Source organism: Saccopteryx leptura, chromosome 1 (assembly GCF_036850995.1).
Source record: "Saccopteryx leptura isolate mSacLep1 chromosome 1, mSacLep1_pri_phased_curated, whole genome shotgun sequence".
Lineage (NCBI taxonomy): Eukaryota > Metazoa > Chordata > Mammalia > Chiroptera > Emballonuridae > Saccopteryx > Saccopteryx leptura.
Genome location: NC_089503.1, coordinates 174,617,390 through 174,641,483, shown reverse-complemented (window position 1 = coordinate 174,641,483; position 24,094 = coordinate 174,617,390). Strand labels below are relative to the sequence as shown.

At 48.1% G+C, this 24,094-nt stretch overlaps 1 protein-coding gene across 1 annotated transcript; it reads left to right on the top strand.

Annotated features, from left to right (window-relative positions):
• Positions 1-1,877: 1,877 nt before the first annotated feature.
• On the top strand, positions 1,878-22,693 carry TLR5 (toll like receptor 5). Its single transcript, XM_066360889.1, is given in 4 exon segments — positions 1,878-1,942; positions 15,886-16,051; positions 19,725-20,227; positions 20,230-22,693. Coding segments are annotated over 2 exon segments (2,568 nt in total). The 5' UTR covers positions 1,878-1,942; positions 15,886-16,051; positions 19,725-19,728; the 3' UTR covers positions 22,299-22,693.
• Positions 22,694-24,094: the final 1,401 nt, after the last annotated feature.

Genomic DNA, 24,094 nt, shown 5'->3' with positions numbered 1-24,094 from the left:
ATTTTATTCTCAGCGCACAGGGAAGTGACTGAAGGTTTAAACAGGGCAGTGACACAAAACCTCTAAAAGGCTCTGTCTGGGAGTGCCCCTGAGGGTGTGTACACTATTCTGGATTTTAATGGACAAAAAGCAAGTGACGGCCCCTTGCCCTAACCAGCAACGACATTGATCACACATTGATCCCCTCCCTGCCACACTGGAGAGAGAACCGAAGCTCGTATCAAGGGCCATAAGTTGAGATGATCCTAAACTGTCCTGGCCATTCAGGTTGAAGTTATCATTTCCCCAATGACCTCACCTGTTGAAAGACAGAGCCAGGTAGACAGGACATAAGGGTCCTCTCAGGTCTGATGTGAGTCCCTGGGGTCAGGTGGCTGGAACCCATATCCAAAACCAAGTGTCAACCTGGGGAGAGGGCTTTGGAAGTCCCTGGGAGGCCAGAAGACTACCTGGAATGTTCGTCCCTTCCCTATATATTCCCAGTGCTCCGGCTTATGTGGTAATTAAGGCCCCTGCTGGTCTTGCACTGTCCACATGGGAAGCAGGGTCAAGCAGGGTAAGCAGGTGCCATGTATCAATCTCCCCACCTGTGCTCTGGGTCCCACCTAGCAAACAGGGAAATATGGGCCCACCCCCACAAAGTGTGGCTTACGGTCAAGGCCTGGGGCTGAGGCTGCCAGCTCTCAGCACTGCCTGGGTACCCTTATAGACCCTTCCCCACTCCACCCGCACAGCAGAGTGGGGGCACCCCTCCATCTCCACCGCCCCCCAATGGGTTTGGCATGGAGAGAGGAGGCAGTGTCACTCCTTTGCACACAGGCCTTAGAGACCTACTTGAGGCAATTTGTCACTCACACTTCAAGCTGCAAGCCTAGGAGGGGAGCCGAGAAGACTCTATAATGAGATCTTTGCGCTGTAATTAAGTGCCTCGACGCCACCTTGCCTGATCAGACCTCCAAGCTTCACTGGCCAGTGAGTGCGGCGCCAGCTGTTTTGTGATCACACCCCAGGTCCCAGAGGTAGGCTTCTGGGGGAGGGGGCTCAGCCACTCTGCCCCATGACTTACTCAAGACAGTGCCATATCTGTCACTGAACTGGGTTTCAACCAAAGAACCACTGTAATTTCTCATCTTCACCTCTCTTTAACCCTTTGTTTGCTCTGGCCTCTGGGGAGCCAGGTTCCTTCCTTTGACAGGTCCCTCTTGCTGCAAAGCCCAGCAGCGGACAGACAGGTAGGAAAGAAAGAGAAGGCCAGTCAGAGCACTGTGCTCCTGGGACAGAATGTCTGTCTTCTCTTTGGTTCTCCACCAGACTCTGGGCTTCTTCCTCAAATCATCCCAGCTCCCAAATACACGCAGCACTTGCTGACTGGCTGTCATCAAGATCTTCACAATGTCGCTGGATGTTTGGTGCAGCTGAAAGAGCACTGCTCTGGGCATGAGGTCAAGTCCCTCTTTGCCAGCCCTGGCTGTGCCTCTGGACAGTTACTCCAGGTCCTGGGGCCCAGGGATCCTCCTCTGACCGGAGAAGAAGGGCAGGGGCGATGCTGCCCCAGAACGCCTCGATGGACATTTTGGATAACTACAGAGGTTGCAGCTCTGCGCCCCTCTCCAGCCGTTCCTCTCGGATCCAGGGAACCCCCCCCCTACACCCAGTACCTGCCCCCTGCCCCCTAAACCCACGGGCCCCTCTATTCTTCCTTGGCAAATGGACACCTTGTCGTGTTCCCGCAGCCACAGGGTCTCCGGGGCTAGTCCAAGGCGCCCGAGGGTGGAGCTCTGGAGGTCGCCCCAGTCGCCCCAGAGCACGAAGAGGTTACCTGGGCGGCGGGTCGGGGCGGGGCGGCCCAGGTGGGCAGGGCCGGCGGGGCTTCCGGAGCCGGACCGCAGGCGTCCGCTCCGCGAGGAGGAGCGAGCCGAGGCCCGGGCGGGCGTCCCCGGAGGTGAGCACTCTTCAGTGGACGCAGCCCGGCGGGTGGGGGCGGGGAGGCCTAGCCCCAGCAGGGGACAGCGCGGGGGCCCGGAGTCGCGGGTATCGGGCTGCCCGCGACGGGTCGGGCGTGTCTTTCCCTCTTGGGGGGTCCTGAGCTCTTTCCAGCTCCCGTCCCAGCGCCGGGCTTCCCATCCCTGGACCGCGCGCTCTGCCCCCAGCCCGGAGGTCTTTGGGCGGTGTGGGGGTCCCTTGGCCGGGAAGGGGGAAGGGGAGGAATGTGCATACTTTTTGTGCCCGGCAGGCGAGACACAAGGAAACGCTACTTGTCCTTCTTTGAAGTCTTATCAGACTTTGTTTTCACTTTGTCCCCACCTTTGAAAGGGGCAAGTAGCTTCACTCTCTTCCTTGGAAAAGGGGGACAGCCACCTCCAGCAGGGCCGTGGGAATCCCAGATGGTGCCTGAACGGCTCCACGAAAGGCCTTGAACCCGTCCACCGCATAGCACGTGGCAGAGCCCTCGGGCAGAGGCTCCAAGGTAAACCTGGTTGACCTTCATGTTAAAAATAATAATAATAGGCCCTGACCGGTTGGCTCAGTGGTAGAGCGTCGGCCTGGCGTGCAGGAGTCCCGGGTTCGATTCCTGGCCAGGGCACACAAGAGAAGTACCCATCTGCTTCTCCACCCCTCCCCCTCTCCTTCCTCTCTGTCTCTCTCTTCCCCTCCCATAGCCAAGGCTCCATTGGAGCAAAGTTGGCCTGGGCGCTGAGGATGGCTCTGTGGCCTCTGCCTCAGGCACTAGAATGGCCCTGGTTGCAGCAGAGCGACGCCCCAGATGGGCAGAGCATGACCCCCTGGTGGGCATGCTGGGTGGATCCCAGTTCTGCGCATGCGAGAGTCTGTCTGCCTCCCCGTTTCCAACTAAAGAAAAAACCCCCACAAAATAATAATAACAATAATCTAAGAAGATAAAAGCATGATGGCAATGCCCTTGGAAAATCACAGGTTGGGTGACATTTTCTCAGGATGAAGGTGGGTTTGCCCGATTGTCCTGGGGGTGAGAAGCGAGGTCTCAATGAGGCTGCTGAGGCCCCCGTTAGTGGGAGCTGATGGTGGCTTCCTCCTTGTCGTGGGTTCGCTGTGTAGTCCCCGACTGTTGGAACCCCTATGCGCCCCTGGCCCACACACAAGCCTCCAAGTGATACGGTTGCTGAGCAGCGACCCAGTCAATATCATGCACTGTTTGGACGTTAAGTGCATCTGGGATGCCATCCTCTCACTCGGCCCTGGAAGAGTGATGGGCAGTAGTAATGACCGATGATGTGTGTGGCTGCCCTGGTAGCAGCCAGGCCCTAGCCAGGCACGTGTGGTCTGATAGCTTTTCCCTGCATTTACTGGGCCAGTCTGAGCACTGACTGGTTTGCCTAAGGTCTTCCAGACTCCCTGACTTGGATCACCCCTGTGCATGGAAGACAGTGGCCAGCAGCCTCCTCATAGGCCAGGAAACCCTGGGCTGAACCCTGGGAGAAGGTCTGGTGCTAGACACTAACCCCTCAGTTGTGGGCTTGGGGGCAGGTCCCCTGGGGTTCCTTAGGAGGGGCCCAGGCTGCAGTAATAACCAAGCATATTTCAACAATCAGTACGCCCACACCCGTGCATATCAGCCTGTCTGGTTCTCATCCTGAGGAAAGTCACGGGATCGTCCCCTTGGGCATTATAGCTCTGAGCAAAGCAGGAAGCATTTAGATTCCCATGTCCAAATGCAAAGCCCACCCTGCAAGTGTTTGGTTTTGTGTCTGAGGAGGGGAGACCCCGAGGAAGCTGTGTCCAGCTTCACAGAGTCACCTGTCTTGAAGTTCCTTCCTGAGGAAGTTGGCTTTGCTGAGTGTGGAAGTCAAGATGGGCCTGTTTGCTTGTCTCCGCGTGCACCCAGACTACAGTAACAAGAAACCCCTGGAACGTAGGCTTACTGAATCCAAGTGTGTCTGTTTCCCTCATAGTTTGTGGAGAAGAATACAGATGGCAGATCTGACTCTTTAGTCAAGCCTCAGGCTTGGGAAATCCCTGGGGCTGGTTTTTGCAGCAGCGCCTCCTGCCCCTCCCCACACTGTGTAGGCCAAGTGTACTTAGTAGTATGGGACCAACTCAAGATCAAGACATTGTTCCTGCCCTTCGGAAGCTTCCAGGTTTAGGTGGGGAGACAAGCACAGTGCCTGAGAGACAGTGAGCGCACCATTAAGTGGTTTATCATCTGCTGTTTCAAAGAAGACAGCTGGTGAGGGCTGGAGAAGGTGGAGAGGGCTTCCAGAGCAATTAGGTTTCAAGTGGCATTTAGAAATGACAGGCGGGGACAGAGCCAGGCAGAGGGAAGGATGCTGCAGTCTTATATGAAGCTCAGAACAAGCAAAGAACTCACTGCCCACCAGACGCAGCCCTATTCCCCTGCCTCCCTTTCTAGCTCTGTCCCTGTCACTCTCTTTGTCCCCTGCCACACTGACCTCCCATCAGGTTCTGTCCAGGTCTTCCCTGTATGCCTGTTGCTTTGCCCGTGCTTTCCCATCCGGAGTGTTGTTGGGGACTCCTCTACCTTTTCAAAGAAGCATCTCAAATGGCACCTTCTCAACTGAAGACTTCCCTGGCTGTCCCCTCATGCCAGTCTGCCGGGGTCCAGCCCCGGGGGGGATCCAGGGGTCCCACAGGAGGAGACGGCGTCGGCGAAAATGGAGTGAGAGAGCCAAATTCTTTTCTTTCTCTTTATTCTCCGGTTAGCATTTACTGCCAGGCATCTCTACCAAATGCTAGTATAGCTCCCTTTTTATACACGCACACCGAGTTACAATCACATGGTGTTAATTATTACTTTTGTTTCACTATGTTTGCATGTTTCCGGATAACAGTTAATTTACATCTATGAGTCACAAACCAGGTAGCAAATCATTCAAAATACAAAATAACTTGAATAGCAATAACAACATCAGTAAAAGCTTTTAGAGTATTAGTTCTAAAAGTTAACTAACTTTACTGCTGTTGTGAGTTAAGGGGCAGAGAGAGATTTAGCAGAGGACTAACAATGCACCACCGCTTGCTCAGGTAAATGGCCTTGGGTTTATGCAGTGTCCTACTTTTTCTCACAAGATTCTGAAAGGCTTGCCTCTAAAGAAATCAACATAACATTAAGAATAGCTTTCACCCAAAGACATGCAGAGTGCACTTGCAAGATAGCCCAGCAGCAACACAAGACATTCCATGGATTTCCCTACATTTTTAAATCTCATGAGAACATCTCATTGAGAAAGCCTAGCAATTGCCTTTAGTCAAAAGACAATTCTCTTAGTAAAACATTCTTTTCTTGCTGACTACGCTCTCATCCTAGGCCACACAATGGGCCATTCTACTATACCTTACCTAAGATACTATTGTCTAATCAAATATTACTTACTTATTATATTTAAACACTAGTTAAGTTCTGACTCTATTCTTCTCAGAATATACCACTATTTGCAGATCAAAGAAGAAAGGAATGTTTCTCTACTTATCACATGAAAAGGCTAGGGAGGAAAAATGTTAAGTGAAGGCCTAAGGGTGCTCTGTGCACAGCCACTGCTTCCTACCCATTCACAAGTCACAATCTATTCTTTTTAACATGATTAAGAAGGAATTCTCCTACAAACTTAACCCTTCACGAGGGATATCATAGCCAGCCTCTTATGTCTATGAGCCCAGTTCAAGGGGCTTGCAGGCTTTTCTGTGGAACTCACACCCTCTGTCTCATTTCCAAAGAAATCACTACAAATCTACAGGGAAAGCATGGTACTATTATCCCTGTGCCACAAATAATAGCACACACCCAGAAAAGGGGGGATATAAGGCCAGATTAATTTAAAAAGTCAAAGGGGGGAGTATCGTTGTGCCTATCCTTTGTGGTGACTTTGTCACCCCGCAGCCATTGGTCTTCTCTGCTGTGACTTTGTCAATCAGCAGTTTTTGATCTTCTTCTGCTGTGACCTTGTCAGCCAGCAGTTGTGGTTCTTCTGCTGTGACCTTGTCAGCCAGCAGTTGTGGGTCTTCTCCTGCTGTGACCTTGTCAGCCAGCAGTTGTGGGTCTTCTCCTGCTGTGACCTTGTCAGCCAGCAGTTGTGGGTCTTCTCCTGCTGTGACCTTGTCAGCCAGCAGTTGTGGGTCTTCTCCTGCTGTGACCTTGTCAGCCAGCAGTTGTGGGTCTTCTCCTGCTGTGACCTTGTCAGCCAGCAGTTGTGGATCGGCTCCCGACACCAGTCTTCAAGCAGAACTGGAGTTCCTCCTCTGCCCTCATTGCCCCTTGCATGCGCCTCTATCAAAGCTCTTACACCCTGTATTGCCCATTGGAGTTAAGGGGTCTCTGGCCCACTCGCTGAGGCGGGGCTGGGTTTCACTCGCCTTACAATCCTCTGAGCCAGAGTTGGTGGTGGACACACACAGACATTTGGTAAATGATTCTGGTTATAGGGCATAGGGAGGCGCCTCACCTACTTGGGGCAGAAGGCATGGGTTAAGCATTATTATTGGGAATTTAAGATTAGATAAGTTTGGGAGAGCTAAACCCCAGAGGCCTTAAGGAGTCTGCATTCAGTGCCGTGGCAGTGCTCAAACCCTTAGCAGCTCCTACTGTCCTCAGGATGGGGTGGAGGGTCCTTCTTGATGGGGCCCAGGGTATCCTCTCCAGGCTCAGCTCCCACCAGCTCCCACCTTGAACTCACTCTTGTGCCTTCTGAGCCACCTGTGGGCCTCCCTCCCTTGACCATGCTTTGGGCAGCCTCTGCCAGGAATGCCCACTGCTACCTCTAGCTTGTTCTTGATTCTTAGGACTCAGTGTCTCTGTCCCTGGGGTGTAGCGGTCCCTCAGGCTGGGTGTGCTCCTCCTTGGCTTCACAGCATGGGTGCACATCCTCTAACACTATCCCGCCCTCTTGAGACTGCCTCCCTGCTCACAACTTAGCTCTCTGGAAGGCAGTAATTGTGTGTTTCCCTGAGGACGCCCCACTGGCTATCATCTTTCCTGAGAGAGAGTGCTCAGCAAACACGGATGAGAGGGGAGATTGAACCAGGGTGATAGAAATGTAAAAGGAAGGACAATGTCTGTAGAGACACTGGAAGGGAAAGAAGTAGGATCTGGTGATTCGTTCTAGAAAGAGTAAAGGAGAAGGTTGGTTTATGACCTTCAAGGCCGGTGGAGGTGGTGTCACCCATGAGTTGGGTCCCCAGCCGAGTGCAAAGTCCATTTCTGATTGCTGTGCAAACATGTTTCTGTTCTCTGGGGGGTTTTCAAAATTCAAAAACTATTAAATCGCTTTGGGGCATATTGAAGCTGACGTTATAAAAGGACATCAAAATAAGGATGCCCTTTAATCAGCCGAAATATTCACATACTTTGAGTACTGGTGAGGTCAAAGCCAGAGGGAGATCTGGGGAGTGTAGTGGGCAGACTCCAACTTGTGAAAGTGAATGTGTCTACTGAGGGGAGAAGCCTACGGTCTTGGGGAGAGCAGACAAGCTAGAGCAGGTGAGAGAAAGAGGGAACTGGTGGAAAAAAGAATGACAGAATTGAGAAAGGGAAGAAAATCAGGTACTGGGAAGAGATTTTTCAAGAAGAAAAAGCTGCCTATGCTAAAAAAGAGAACAGGAGGTTTAGACAAGAATAGACCAGAAGGAGGCAACTTTTGAGAGGGTAGCTCCCATAGGAAAGCCAGATCTCATAGAGTCAAAAAGAGGCTAGTGAATGGGCAGTGGGAACATCAGGTAGAGTTGTTTGACTTCATGTCTGAGCAATTTAACCGTGAAAGAAAGGATAGATTATCTCTCAGCAAGGACGGAGGGACGTTCGTGCCAAGAGAAGACAATAGAGATCTGACTACAGAGGAATGGAGGGGAGAAGAAGCCCATTTATGCTAAGGAATTTGGATAAACGCCCCTGTCCACATTAATTATATTTTGTGTAAACTTTCTTCCCTTCTCTTTTCTTCCCTCCCCCACAAATGTCCCAGAGAACTTTCATTTTGGGTAATCTCCAAAGTCATGGTATTGCTAAATCCAGTGATGGGATGTTGCAATGCTGAAATGATTAGGCCTCACCTCTATATCCCATGATGCACTTGTCTCAAATGCCCCCTGACTTGACTTTCCTTCATAATGGTGCTGGCCAGACATTTCTTCCTATACTGTACCCAGAGTAATAACACCATAATGACAGCAAACACATAAATAGTATTTACATGGAGCAAGACACTGGTCTGAGTACTGATAAGAGGGTATTGTTATTGTTCTCATTTTCAGACAACAAAAAGGAAGTTCATGCTTTAAAATAGATTGATGTTCACGTTCCTGATGCTGCTACAAGATTCATAGTCCTGACACTGCTGACAGCATGACTGGCCCAAGGTCACCAAACCCATGATCTCTCTAGACCCAGTTTCACTGTGGGTTAGATTGGCTTTCACAGTCAATAAGCAAATGAATAGTCAACAAGTAATCTACTACATGCAAAGCGTGGCAGGAACCCAAAATTATGAGCTACATGTCTCTTCTCATGTGATCTTCAGAACTCATTACAGGGCCTTTCCGTTTTGTAGACAGTGAAACTGAACCAGCCCTTGAACGCAAACAGACGTAATAAAAGCAGGAACCAAAGGCACTTTCAGCTCCAAGTTTCTGTGAATCTGAACTTCCTTTGCATCCTAGTCAGAGACATAACTAGTTCTGGATACACACAGTTTTCGACTTGTCAGCAGTGCATACAACCATTCTGTTTTTCACTTCCGGTACAGTTGTCTATAAATGAGGTGAGATATTCAATCCTTTAGTGGGCTTTTTAGATGATTTTGCCCAACTGTAGGCTAATGTAAGTGTTCTGTGCACATTTACAGTGGGCTAGGCTAAGCTATGATGTTTGATAGGTTGGGTGTATTAAGTGCATTTCCAACTCAATGGGTGTATTGGGATGTAACCTTGTTGTAAATCGAGGAGCACTTGTAGTTCCAAGGCTGATTTTATTTTCCTTCCCAACACGCACAATAAAAGGAGAGAGAGGATGAATCTCTAACGTGCTCAGGTGTGAAGAAATGCTGCCTCTTCTTTTCTTTTCTAGATATCAATTTAATATTAGTTTGAAGCCTTTATCTCATCAGGTTGGGGAGAATAGAAACCACTGCTTTGGTGCCACAGCATCCAGATGTTATACATTGTCAGGACCCCGGGGCAGAGGTGGGGGTGATGCTGCTCACCAGTGTGGTCCACACGGGTTACCAGTGAGCACGTTCTTGTCCCTGTCCCCTGGGCTCTGCTCCTTCTGGACCACACAGTGGCACTCTGAGGTCTTGCCAGGGTCTTGTCCTCCGGTGACTTGCAAACCTACTTTCTCTTCCCATTTCTTCCCCACACTGCAATTCCTGGAAAAGCCTCTGAGCCCTTGACCCGAGGCCATATTTCAAAAATCAAAGGCAGAAAAACATACAGGCTTCTTCTGGGCACTATCCTGCCTCATACCTGGCCTGGAGCAATGATGTGGGGAGGTTGCAGGTGTGAAGGTGGGTGGGGAAAGATAGGGAGGAAGCTTTCTACCCTCAAAATAGCATTATCTAGCCCCAAAAGCAATCCCCTCTGAGAGTAAATCCTTAGGAGAGGGGGGAGGATTTTCTATTTAAGGTCAGACTATATATGGATCTATTTTATTTGTGCATTTTATTGGTACATTAATAACATTACTTTCCACTAGATATTTTCTAGAGCCTCTATAACAGACTCACACATTTGCCAAAAGGGAAGGTGAATATTCCACTCCTAGGAAGATTGTGCCCTGGTCTGTGATTGCTGTCATGACACTCAGCAAATCTCATGAGATAATTTTAGAGTTTCCAGGGAGACAAAAAAATGCTTGCAGCTCACACTCACCATTATACACATACAGGAACAGGACAGGGGAACCAAACTCGTTAAGGTGCCCAAATGATGGTGGAGGAGGTCTGGAACCCAGGTTTCTCCCCTCCCAGCCCAGTGCTTTTGCCATGATCGCAGGCATCTTGGAAGTTACCACCCACAGGTAGTCAGAGCCAAGTCTCTGTGTGATGCCACCCACACTCAATGGAGATCAGCCACCCCGGGCACCCTGCCCAGGGCAGATTCCTCACTCCATTCACATCCCTGGGGAAGAGGAAGAATGGGTACTTCCAGGAAGGGTGTGGTTCCCAGCCCTGCCCCGTCCCTGCTCAGGGTCCCTGCAGCTCAGCCAATGGAATCATCTTTCCTCTTCTGCATCTAGCAGGCATGGAGACCCTGGACTCACTCCAGCTGGCCTGACTCCCTATCCCCTCCTTAACCCTGAATGAGGGGGTTTCTCTGTCAGCTACAGAGCAGACTTGATTCTGTCCACTCAGGGAGGTTTCTCTGGATGCCTTTACCAGCCTAACAGACTCCAGACCCCACACAGGGTGGTTCTCCAGGGTTTTATCATCTCTTCTCCCATTTCCATTCTCTGTGTCTAACATCGCAATTTAATAAGGTTCTTCTTTCCAGTGCCCCACCCACCCAGCTGCTTCCAGTGTGCGTCACAATCCAAATGATTTTTGCTGCTCTCAGCAGATTGTCCGTGTCATTACTTTCTGGGGATGCAATACCGGACTCCCAGCTCCCATCTGGTCTGGCTCCTGACCTTGCAGTTGCCCATCTTTCCTGGCAATTTGCTTTGCCCATCAACACACCAGCCTCAGCTGAGCTCCATTCAGGGAGGCTCTCGGCACCAGAGACATTAATTCTCTAATTGAGAATATCGGTGCTGCCTGAACCTGAAGACAGGTCAAGATATGCAGTTCCTTGGTGAGCTCTCTTTCCCCAAGGATTTTAAATGTACCGTGCTAGTTGTTAGTTTTTAGTAATCACTCAGATGGAGTTATTTCTTTGCAACAGATGCTTTAAATCTGCATGCTAACGAGCTCATAATGAGCAGACAGAAGAGTAGCCATCCTGTATCTAAACCATTTGGGTTTTCAACATCCTGTTGTTTGTTTGTTTGTTTGTTTGTTTTGTATTTTTCTGAAGCTGGAAACGGGGAGAGACAGTCAGACAGACTCCCGCATGCGCCTGACCGGGATCCACCCGGCACGCCCACCAGGGGCGAGCTCTGCCCACCGGGGCGATGCTCTGCCCCTCCTGGGCGTCGCTCTGCCGCAACCAGAGCCACTCTAGCGCCTGGGGCAGAGGCCAAGGAGCCATCCCCAGCTCCCGGGCCATCTTTGCTCCAATGGAGCCTTGGCTGCGGGAGGGGAAGAGAGAGACAGAGAGGAAGGAGGGGGGGGGTGGAGAAGCAAATGGGCACTTCTCCTATGTGCCCTGGCCGGGAATTGAACCCGGGTCCCCCGCACTCCAGGCTGACGCTCTACCGCTGAGCCAACTGGCCAGGGCCAACATCCTGTTTTTTGAATATCAGTGCCTCTGACTGCTGTTTTTGTTGTTTTGTGGTTCTGCAAAGGGAACCACCTGAGATATTAAAGACAGTAGGGGAAGCCTTTACAGAATTTCCCATGAATGCAGACAAGCGAGACAAGTTCACCCCAAGCTCACCCCAGTGTATTGAGAAATTCCATTGTTTTTCTCTCACTGTTCCCCTTCAGTGGTTTCTAAAAGGAAAACATTTCTAGTGAGGTGCCTGCAGTTCGATAAATGATGTCTCTACTTAAGCAAGTAAGAAATAACAGAATTATGCACCAATAACTGATTCTCTGGCTTGGTCACCAGAGGGTCCTCAGAAGCCCACGTAAATGCTTTCTAGGTGGGGAGGGCTAGTGAAAACTGCTATTGGTGCTATTGTATATAGGTGATTCAAATGAAGCTCAAGAGAGGTTAGGCACTTGCTCGAGGTCACATGTCTATTAAATTGTGGAGCTAGAATTGGAAGCTAGCTACGAACTTCGTTGTCGTTTTGATCTTTCGAAGAAGTCAAAATTGTGTCCACTGCAAAACTGAGACAGCTTCAAAGGGTGCGAGGGGTGGAGGGTGGGTAATTCCTTCTAAGGTGCGTGCTCAGGAAGAAGAGACATCACAGTCCTGTTCTGAAAGTCAGTAGTGATTTCCTCTCCCTGCGATCTTTGGGAATGGCCTGCCAGCACTGTAAATGTAAACGAGCAAGACAGGCTTTTCCGTGGAACTCAGCTTAGAACAGCTCTTGCCGCCCCCCGCCCTCTCCGTACCCCCAAGCTCAGCCTCTCCTACATGCAGGCTCCTCCCCTCGGTCTCTGCCTTTGGCGCGCCCCCTGCTGGTCTCCAGAAGCACCTGCCCTGGAACCAGAGAAATTACACCCAAGCTCTCCCGTTTCCATAGCTCCCGAGTAAAACTATATGACCTGTCCAGCTCCCCCTCCTCAGAAACCTCAGATGAATCCTCTTTGAGCAAGTACTGATCCTTCACCCTTCAGGGCCGAGAAGAATTGGGGGTGATTGTCTTAAGGAAGCTCTCTTCTCAAAAGTGATCATGGCGCATCCGAGTCATGGTGCATTCCCAGGAGGAGGCAATTTTGAGTTGTAAGCAGTGGCTCAAATAACGGGTCACCTAAGCCCCTACCACTCACATTGTGGTCAGTGAACCAGCAGCGTCAGAATGCCCTGGAGGCTTGTTAGAAACGCACAATTCAGCAAGTACTCCAGGTAATTAATATGCAAAGCACCCATTGAGGATCTGTAACTGTTTCTCCATATAGTCAGGTGGGTTTTTTTTTAAAGATCAAAAGTGACAACTAAGTTTGCAAGTGGATTCAAGTCCTAGCTCCACAATTCAATAGATTTACGACCCTAGGCAAGTGCTTAACCCCTGTGAGCATCAGTTTAATCTTCTATGAAATAATGGAAAGCAATATACGTCAGTTCAACTTCCAGCATCCGTCTCATCCTAAATCTGAGACCTAGTAATTACCCAACTCCTACTCAGCCATAATTTACCTAGTCGTGCTGCTTAGAAATGTCCCACTCTGGTGGTGATCTTAGGGGTTTTTCACTAACCTGCAAGTCTCTACTCACTGTAAACAGTGCATTGTCCACACCCGTGTGCTTGAGTCCCCAGTAACCAAATGACCACAGAAATGTTGTGAAAGGGACTTCTAGATCCAAGGGAGACACTTCTCCACCACAGTGATTTAACAAAAATGGGCTGCATTATGATAGTATAGAGCAAGGGTCAGGAACCTATGGCTCATGAGCCAGATGTGGCTCTTTTGATGGCTGCATCTGGCTCACAGACAAATCTTTAATAAAAAATAATAAAAACGTTAAAAATATAAAACATTCTCATGTATTACAATCCATTCATTTCCTACCGCTCATGTTCATGGTTGCCGGTGGCTGGAGCCAATCACAGCTGTCCTCTGGGACAACACCAAATTTTTTTGGATAATGCGTACTGTACACGGGTTGTTGTGAGGTCAGGAAGTAAACTTCCCTCCTTTTAATCAAGTAGCTAGCTAACTAATTGCAGAAACCCTTTTGACAAAGAAGATGGCTAAAAGAACAAAAGATGAGGAGTATCATACTTTTCAGCAGGAATGGACAGAGGAATTTGCTTTTGTTGAGAGAGCAGGTTCTGCAGTGTGTCTAATATGCAATGATAAAACTGCATCGATGAAACGGTCAAATATAAAGCGGCACTTCAACACACGCCATACTACATTTGCATCGAAATATCCAGCAGGGGACAGCAGGAAGAAAGCATGTCAAGAGCTACTGTGCAGAGTGCAAGCTAGTCAGCAGCAACTCCATGTTTGGACCCAACAAGGTGACTGGAATTTGGCTAGCTTTGCTGGTGCTTTAGCAATTGTGAGAAATGGAAAGCCATTCACAGATGGGGACTATGCCAAAACACTCATGCTTGATGTTGCCAATGAACTTTTTGATGACTTTTTGGATAAAGACAAGATAAGCAAATGAATAAAAGACATGCCCCTGTCGGCAAGAACTGTTCACGATCGTACCATCATGATGGCAAATCAAATTGAGGCAACACAAGTGAAGGACATAAATGCAGCACCATTCTTTTCTCTCGCTTTGGATGAGTCAACAGACGTAAGCCGTTTATCCCAGTTCAGCGTGATTGCAAGGTATGCTGTCAGTGACACACTACGTGAGGAAAGTCTTGCTGTTTTGCCTATGAAAGAGACAACAAGAGGGAAGGATTTATTCAAGTCTTTCACTGAGTTCAATAAAGAAAAAAATCTACCGATGGATAAACTTACTTCCATGTGTACTGATGGTGCTCTGTGCATGGTGGGGAAAAACAGGATTTGTAGCACTTCTTCGTGAAAATGAAAAGAGACCCATCCTAAGTTTTCACTGCATCCTACATCAGGAGGCACTTTGTGCTCAGATGTGTGGTGAGCAGCTTGGTGAGGTGATGTCGCTGGTCATTCGGGTGGTCAACTTTATTGTTGCCCAAGCTTTAAATGATCACCAGTTTAAAACACTGCTGGATGAAGTTGGGAATAATTATCCTGGTCTGCTTCTGCACAGCAATGTCCGTTGGTTGTCAAGAGGGAAGGTGCTCAGCCATTTCACGGCTTGTCTGAGCAAAATCTGGACTTTTTTTGAAATGAAAAATGTCAAGCATCCTGAGTTAGCTAACACCGAGTGGCTCCTGAAGTTCTATCTTGTAAACATGACTGAACATCTGAACCAGCTCAATGTGAAAATGCAAGGTGTTGGAAATACAGTCTTATCCCTTCAACAAGCAGTGTTTGCATTTGAAAACAAACTGGAACTCTTCATCTCCGACACTGAAACAGGTCGTTTACTACACTTTGAAAAACTGGGAGAGTTTAAAGATGCATGCACAGCAAGTGACCCTGCTCAACATCTTGATCTCCAGCAGCTAGCAGGCTTCACATCTAATCTCCTGCAGTCATTCAAAGTGCACTTTGGAGAATTTCGTGAGCGCACTCGTCTTTTTAAGTTCATCATCTATCCACACAAGTGTGCAGTGGACAATGCCAACCTGAGTTACATCCCTGATGTCTCGGTCAGAGATTTTGAACTACAAGCTGCTGACCTGAAGGCCTCAGACATGTGGGTGAATAAGTTCAAGTCACTGAATGAAGATTTGGAAAGACTTGCATGACAGCAAGCAGAGTTGGTGAGCAAACACAGTGGGGAGAAATGAAAAAACTTCAACCCGCGGACCAGCTGATTGTCAAAACTTGGAACGCGCTTCCCATCACATACCACACACTGCAGCATGTGAGTATTGCTGTATTGACAATGTTTGGCTCTACATATGCATGTGAGCAGTCTTTCTCACATCTAAAGAATGTTAAGACAACCTACGATCATGTTTAACAGATGGAAGTCTCAACGCCTGCGTGAAGCTTAACCTCACCATGTATCAACCAGACTGCAAAGCCATCAGCAAAACCATGCAGCACCAGAAGTTGCATTAATGGTAAGAAGTACTTTATTCATCATTGGTTAGCAACAGCATAACAACGTTATTAAAAAGAATTCAGAGACTTATTATACTTTAAAAGTGTTGGTCTTACATAAAATGCACACATTTACTTGTATTTAGTGTTAAACATATTGTATGGCTCTCACGGAATTACATTTTAAAATATGTGGCGTTCGTGGCTCTCTCAGCCAAAAAGGTTCCCGACCCCTTGTATAGAGTTTCCCCTTCCGGCATTACAGATAAGAAAGTTGCCCATCTGACCGACTGGCTTAGACACCCGCATTCTGAACCAGAGGCTGGACCTCAGATTTCTGAAGATCTGAGGTTCTGGGCATAATTTGATTAACACAATGACTTTGATCTTTTCCGATTAAAATTCTGCTTAATAAGAGACACACCCAAGGTTTTAAATTCTCCTGCAAAAATAATTGATGTGTGGCATAGAAAAACACCTACGTAATGTTTTCTGTTTCTCCTTCCTAATTGGATTCCCTGCTCTTCCTTAGGAAAACAAAAGCTGTTTCTCCTGATTCACTAAGAAAACACTGACCACCATCATCACTGTGATGATGTTCCTATAGTCTCAGGAACTGAAGTTCTTAAACAACCAGGGGAGCTGCACCCCGAGACTAAGAAGAACGTATTAGACGCTCCTTGTGTTTGGACTGGGAGGTATGTACTCCTGATAAAAATACGTCTTATTCAAAATGTTCATGGAGAAAGAAGTACAAACTTCCAGTTATAGAATAAGTCATGGGGATGCAAAGTGCAGCGTGGGGGACATAATCAATAATATCGTCACAACTATGTACAGTGACAGGTGGGTACTAGACTTACCGTGGGGATCCCACGGTAAGGCATATAAATGTCGCATCCCTTTGTTGTACACCTGAAACTAATACAATATTGACTATCAACTATAATAAAAAATAAAATTTAAAAGATAAGTAAAATGATTGCAAAAACTACTAATGGCGGAAATATTCCGGGAGTGCTTCAGTTGTGCTATGTACTTCAGGGTTGTTGTCCTCAAGAAATTTACCATCTGGGGGTGGGGGGGAGCACAGCATAAAGAAAGTGCTATTGTGGCGCTGTGAACAGACTATGAAGGGGGGAGCTCAAGTGTGCCTGCAGGAATATGAGAGCTAGTTCATGGAGGAGCTGGCCCCTCGGATGGGTCATTTGGAATTGAATGAGCAGTGGGACAAATGTAGCATTCCAGCCCAGGGACCAGCCTGAGCAGAGGAATCTGATGGAGGCCAAGTTCTGAGAAAGCTAGCTATTCTTGCAGCCCCGGGCAAGACTGCAGACTTAGCCGGGAAGGCAGGTTGGCTTGACTTTCACCCTTTGTTAAATGAGAGAGGTCAAGCACTAAGGCCCTCTCTAATCCACCATTCCAGGATTCAATTATAGTCCACGGGAGGCCCCTGAACTCCTGTCCTGAAGAGTCTGACCTTCACGGGCAGCAGGAGCCGGCAAAGGGCTTCTAATCACCGCTGTGCTCTGCAAGCCCCTCGGGCAGCTGAGGGAGAGATGCGTGTGTCTGGGTCAGACTTACTGGGGTCGTCAGCTAGGAGACCCAGGAGAGGGTAGCATACAGAAGACAGGGATGTGTAGTCTTAATTAAGTGATCTAAATTTCCTGGGCCTTAGTTTTCTCATCTGTATAATGGGGGTAACATGAGTACCTTTCAAAGACTGAGATAATAAGAAAAAGGAGGAAGCTCAGAGCTGTGTGGGGAGGAGCGTATAGGTGAAGGTTGCCCAGCAGATGGTATCGTAGGCATTAGTATATATTTCTGTCCTCCCTCCACACCCAATCCCAAGTGGTTCTCAGATGTGAGTGTGCATCAGCGAGACCCAGAGGGCTTGATCCAACAGCCTGCCAGGCCCCCGCCCAGGGCTCCTGACTCAGCAGGGCAGGCCAAGCTCACCAGCCCCGGGGGATGCCAAGGCTGCTGGTCTGGGACCCTTCTTTGAACATGACTGCTCTAGAGCCTCTAGGACCGTGAGCCCCCTGCAGGCAGTGACACGTCCACATCTAGCATAGTGACCCCCGCACAGTAGGAGCCTCAGCCTAGCAAGACTTCCTCAGGACAAGTCTGAATTCTAACTACAGCAGCTGGTCTCCATGCAGAGGTGGGGTTGAATGAAAAACAGGTCACTCCAGAAGTGCTTCAAGGTCATCATGGTGGTTATGAAGGGAGCTGCAACTGTAGCCCACATGTTTTCTCGGAACTGTCATGGGAGGCAGGATGCTGGGCTGGGAGGACTGCAGCCTTAGCAATGTTTGGGACTTCATGGTGCCCACAGCTGGTTGTCCTGACCGGCTACTGGATTCTGCATCTAGAGAACACATGTGCCCTGTGTGATGTTCACCTTGTCTGTCCCCTGGCCTTCAGCCTTTATCCAAAGCTAAACTTGCATTTCGCATCCACATTTGGATTCAGCCCAGGACCTTTAATGCTACATGAACTTTGGGGAAACTGTTCCAAGCGCTCATTTGGAAATGAATTCAACGTACTCAGCGAGTCCTCCACGCGCATGCTCCGGTCGCCTACAGGTGTGGGCCACCACTTGTCAGGAGAAGCGTTCTCTCCACAGCCTTGCAGCCCAGCTCAGAATCCCCAGGCCTGCCAAGGAGCCCATGAGTACTATTATTTGTTAAGGATCAAGCGTTATATTAGCACAGGAATAGCCCTGGCCCCGGCCCGAGGGATCTGTGGGCTCACGGTGGTGTTCGGGGAGCGCAGGTGCCCGCTTCCACAGAGACACCATGGCCCATAACTCAGCCAAGCTCAGGCAAGCAGCGGTGATGTCCCGGCAATTAAGGCAAGAAAGGGAATGTGCTCCGCTAATGGCTGGGAGTTACGCTAAATGGATTCCACTCGGATGAAAGAGATGCTGACCCTTCTCCCTCAGGGCTCATTATCTTAATTAACAGCACTTGGCAGGAGTAGTGAGGCTGCTCCGTTACCCCTCAAAGCCCTGGATACATGTTAGCCCAGCCTTCGTAATAAAGCCCAGCCCTCAGCCACCCTCTGCGTCCTTCCTCTACGAGAATCTCGGGCTTCTGAGTGTTTCTCACATCATAGTCCAAGAACTGCTTGCTTCAAAGTATAGTACTTGGGATTTGGCTATAAAATGTACGTTCCAGGCTCTATCAGACCCACTGAACCTGCATTTCTAGCGCTCAGGCTCAGGTATCAGTAGTGCTGGGTTTTGCTTGTTTCTTTCTTTAATTATTTTTAAGACTTCATTTATTGGTTTTACAGAGAGAGGAGAGAGAGAAAGGGGGGAGCAAGAATTATGAACTCATAGTTGCTTCAATTTAATTGTTCATTAATTGCTTGCTTGTTATATGTGCCTTGACTGGGCAAACGCGGGGTTTTGAACTGGTGACCTCAGTATTCCAGGTCGGCACTTTGTCCACTGTGCCACCACAAGCCAGTGGATTTGGAAATCATTATCTATTGGGACAGATGTCGTTTGGGGCTCTCTTTCATGACTAATTACCACACATTCAAGGTCAACACCTAGTTAAGTGTCTACTTGTGGAGCGGCACTGAGTTGTGTATGAAAGATAGGAGTGAAACTAGAAACTTTAGCTCTGTTGTTCTGAGCTGTTCTCACTCCTGTGTCTCTGCAGGGTTTCTTCTGTTTGGTTATAAAAGATGAGAATCCATTCTGATGCTTGGATAAAACAGCAGCTGTCAGCAACTTGGGGCCACATTAGCTCTTTCCCATAACTGCTGGTAGTTCAGAACATGTCTGACAGACACTTAAAATCTTCACTTGTGAAATCAAAGTTTCTGTTCTCTTTTTTTTTTCTAGAAAGAGGTTGGCAACTATGGCATTTGGACTGCCATCCTAAAATATTTATCATCTGGCCCTTTACAGAAAAAGTTTTCCAAGCCCTGTTGCAGAATATAAAATGTGGTGGTTGTTCTATATAAACTAAAAGTTTCTTGATGTGAAGTTGAAAGAGGCAGGCTTCAAGAGGTCAGTGAAACCCCTGAAATTCAAAACTTGTTTTGATGTGCAAGTACATTATTGGAGGACAAGAAATCAGAGCTATTATCAGATTCTCGAAGAGGTCCATAACCTCAAAACAGTTCAGAACCACTGCGGCATGTAGGAAATGCAATGTAAGTGATAGAAAGAACAGCTCTGTCTACCCTAGACCATATCTGTCAACAGCCATGTTCATGGAGCCAGAAGATCAAAGGGTCTAAGAGAGCAGGCACATTACATTAACGCTCAAAGGATCTCCCTAGTGCTAAAAACCCACGTGCAATGCCTCAAGCTTAGATCACTGTATTTTCTTTCTCCCTTCTTCTTTGTAGGATAATGGGAGATCACCTTTACCTTCTCTTAGGAGTGGTGCTCATGGCCAGTCCTGTGCTTGGAATTTCTTCCTGCTCCTTTGATGGTCGGATAGCCTTATATCATTTCTGCAATCTTACCCACGTCCCCCAGGTCCCCAACACCACTGAGCACCTCCTGCTCAGCTTCAACTTTATCAAGACTGTCACAGCTACATCATTCCCCTTCTTGGAGAAGCTGCAGCTGCTGGAGCTTGGGGCTCAGTTTACCTCCCTAACGATTGACAAAGAAGCCTTCAGAAACCTGTCCAATCTTAAAGTCCTGGACTTGGGCTACACTTCGGTGGCCTTCTTGCATTTAGACGCTTTTCAGGGACTGCGCCATCTCTTTGAACTTCGACTCTTTTCCTGTAATCTCTCTGATGCTGTGTTAAAAGATGGTTATTTCAGAAATTTAGAGTCTTTGTCTCGCCTGGACCTGTCCATAAATCACATTCACAGCCTTTCCCTTCATTCTTCATCTGGGATTTAAATTCCTTGAAGTCCATTGACTTTTTCCTCAACGAAATAGCCATTGTGTGTGAACACGACCTTCAGCCCCTCCAAGGGAAGACACTGTCCCTCCTAAGGCTTGCTGCTACTCACCTGTACAACAGGGTCTCGGTGGACTGGGGAAAGTGTGGGAACCCCTTCAGGAACATGGTCCTGGACACCTTAGATGTTTCTCAAAATGGCTGGACTGTGGACATCACAAGATACTTTAGCAATGCCATCAATGGCAGCCAGATCTCCTCTTTGGTTCTTGCCTCCCACATTATGGGTTCCGGGATTGGATACCATAACCTCAAAGATCCTGACCAGAACACGTTTGCTGGCCTGGCCAGAAGCCCAGTCATACAGCTGGACCTCTCGCGTGGCTATATCTTCTCCCTGAACTTCCGACTCTTTAAGACCTTCAAGGAGTTGAGGGTCCTGAACCTTGCCCACAACAAGATCAACAAGATTGCAGATGAGGCATTTTATGGACTCGACAAACTCCAGGTTCTCAATTTGTCATATAACCTTCTGGGGGAACTGTATAATTCGAACTTCTATGGACTACCCAATGTCGCCTATATTGATCTGCAAAGGAATCACATTGGGATCATTCAGGACAATACATTCAGATCCCTGGGAAGATTAAGTACCTTGGACCTCCAGGATAATGCTTTGAAAACAATTCCTTTTATCCCAAACGTATCTACTATTTTCTTGGGTGGCAATAAACTGATTACTTTGCCAAACATCAAACTTGCAGCCAACTTTATCCAATTATCAGAGAACAGGCTAGAAAGCCTGGATAATCTCTACTTTCTTTTCCAGATTCCACATCTCCAGATTCTCATTTTAAATCAAAATCGCTTTTCCTTTTGTCCCCAAACTCATGCCCCTTCAGGGAGTCTCAGCCTCGAGCAGCTTTTCCTTGGAGAAAATATGTTGCAACTTGCCTGGGAGACAGGGTCCTGTTGGGATGTCTTTAAGGGGCTTTCCCGTCTCCAAGTCCTGTACTTGAATAGTAACTACCTGAATTTCCTTCCGCCAGGAGTATTTAGCTCTCTGATTACATTAAGGGGACTTCACCTCAACTCTAACAGGCTGACAGTTCTTTCTCCCAGTGACTTACCTCCTAATTTAGAGATCCTGGATGTATCCAGAAACCAGCTTCTCTCCCCGGATCCTAGTGTGTTTGCATCCCTTAGTATCTTGGACATCACTCATAACAAGCTCATCTGTGAGTGTGAACTTAGCACTTTCATCAAGTGGCTCAATCAAACCAATGTCACCATATTTGGGTCTCGTGCAGACATATACTGCACATACCCCAACTCGCTCTCTGGGACTTCCCTCTACTCTCTGTCCACAGAGGGTTGTGATGAAGAGGAAAGCTTGAAGTCTCTGAGGTTTTCCCTTTACATGTTCTTCACTGTAACTTTGATTCTGTTTCTCATGACTGTCCTCATAGTCACGAAGTTCCGGGGGTCTTGCTTCCTCTGTTACAAGACAGTCCAGAGACTGGTGTTCAAGGAACAAACTGAGACAAGACAATTAGATACATACAAATATGATGCCTATGTGTGCTTCAGTAGCAAAGACTTTGAATGGGTACAGAATGCTTTGCTAAAACACCTCGATGCTCAGTACAGCGACCAAAACAGATTTCACCTGTGCTTCGAAGAAAGAGACTTTATGCCAGGGAAAACCCACACTGCCAACATCCATGATGCCGTGTGGAGCAGCAGGAAGACTGTCTGCTTTGTGAGCAGGCACTTCCTTAGAGATGGGTGGTGCCTGGAAGCTTTCCGTTATGCCCAGAGCAGGAGCTTAGCTGAGCTCAACAGCGCCCTCATCGTGGTGGTAGTCGGGTCCTTGTCTCAGTACCAGCTGATGAAACATGAGTCCATCAGAGGGTTTGTACAGCAACAGCAGTACCTGAGGTGGCCCGAGGATCTCCAGGATATCGGCTGGTTTCTTAATAAATTCTCGCAACACCTACTAAAAAAGGAAAAGAAGAAAGACAAAAACATTCCATTGCGAACCGTAGCAACTGTCTCCTAGTCAAAGGAGCAGTTTTCAACTGATCTCAAGCCACCAATAACTCTCCGCTTTGTATTTGCCCTGAATTACTATTTGGAGGTCCTTTTTGAAGTTTCTTTTCCCTCCTATGAAAAAAAACAGAAAGCTCTTGATTTTCATGGCAACACGACGTTTTGTCTCACTGACCTCCAAGTGGAAAGTAATAGATCTAAAAGATTGCAGCTGCCCCCAGAGGTGTCCACTCTCCCCTGATTCCCTTTCAGACTCAATAATACCATTCTCTCCTGTTGTGTCAACTAGGGAATATTTCCTAGTCCTGGGAAGGACACCTTTTCTCCAGCATTCAGTTCCAGAAGGGGCTGGCCAGTAACTCTGAGCCCTTTGTGCTCTGCAGGACAGAACTAAGTAGAAATAAAGAAGGAAGGAAGGGAGGGAAGAAGGGAGGGAGGGAGGGAGGGAAGGAGGGAGGGAGGAAGGAAGGAAGGAAGGGAGGGAGGGAAGGAAGGAGGGAGGGAGGGAGGGAGGGAAAGAGAGAGAGAGGAAAGAAGGAAGGGAGGGAGGGAGGGAGGAAAAGAGATACGTTTTCTACTTCTGCAATGGGAACAGTGCCCTTGTTGGGCCAAGGTCATGCTCTGTCTCAGGGTTAAGAGGTGGCCCCAGAGGAGCCGAGATGAGAATAACTTGATCTGTTGTGGCCACAGCTGTTTTCCTGGTCTTACCTTCGGCTCCTCCAGATGAAACCCTGGTGGGTTATGAACATTTTTTTGGCAGGCAACCTTTATTTCAGTCTGGTATCCAAGACCTTCTGTGATTTAGCACCAGCCTATCTAAGGTTTATCTCTTTTTTTATCATTTATCAACCACCCAGGCTCCTGGGGAAAAACTTAGCCTTTGAACACAGATCCTGGTCTGAGTTCTGATGCTGCTGCTCATTAGCTCAGTGACCTTGAGCATGTTATATACCCATGATAAACCTCAGTTTCTTCATCTGTACGCATGATTGTACCTACCTTGTAGAGTTGCTGTGAAAATTGAGTTGGCCAAGGATGTCAGGGCTCCTCAGATCTGGTTCCTTAATTGATCCAATGGCCACAAGAAGATACAAACACGGAGGGGACTCCTGGGGAGTCAACATTTCTTTGAAGTTGTATTATCATCAAAGAAGCCTATATGTATTTTGCATTTTGTTTTATTTTTTAAATGTTTGTTTTAATATAGAAATGTTTTTCTAAAAGTATTAAATTTAAAGCAAGGACGGTTTGCCAAAATTACCCCACGGCTTGACATACAGCCTCGTCCAAGTTCAGCAGAGCCTTAGGTCAGGGGCTGCTGTTTGAGGACAAATATCACTCCTTTCCCCTGTCTGTGCCTCCCAAGTGTTAACTCCTCCAAAACACACACACATGCGTGCACGCACACACACACACACACACAAAGTAGCTACTCTCATCCTGGCTTTTTTGGCCCCTCTAATCCATGAGACTGAGCTTGCCCTGCACTTACTATTTTTATATTTGAACAATGGCTGTGCCCGTTAGCACTGTTCCTATGCATAGCACACACACACCCTATTCTACCCTTCCTTCTTGAATGTTCTCCCATTTCTGTACATTGATCCTACCTGTTCTTCAAATCCCAGCCCACCAAGCCTCCTGGGATGCCTCCAACGCAAAGTCCTCTCTCCCTTCTGTGCAAACTCCTAGCACTTTAGCTGTTCTTTTTCAACAAGCACTACTGCCTACCCCCTTTGAGAGGGTGAGCCTGTCTGGCTGCCCACTCCTCTGGGGTAGAAGTGCCATGAGTAAAGACCCTTTCTT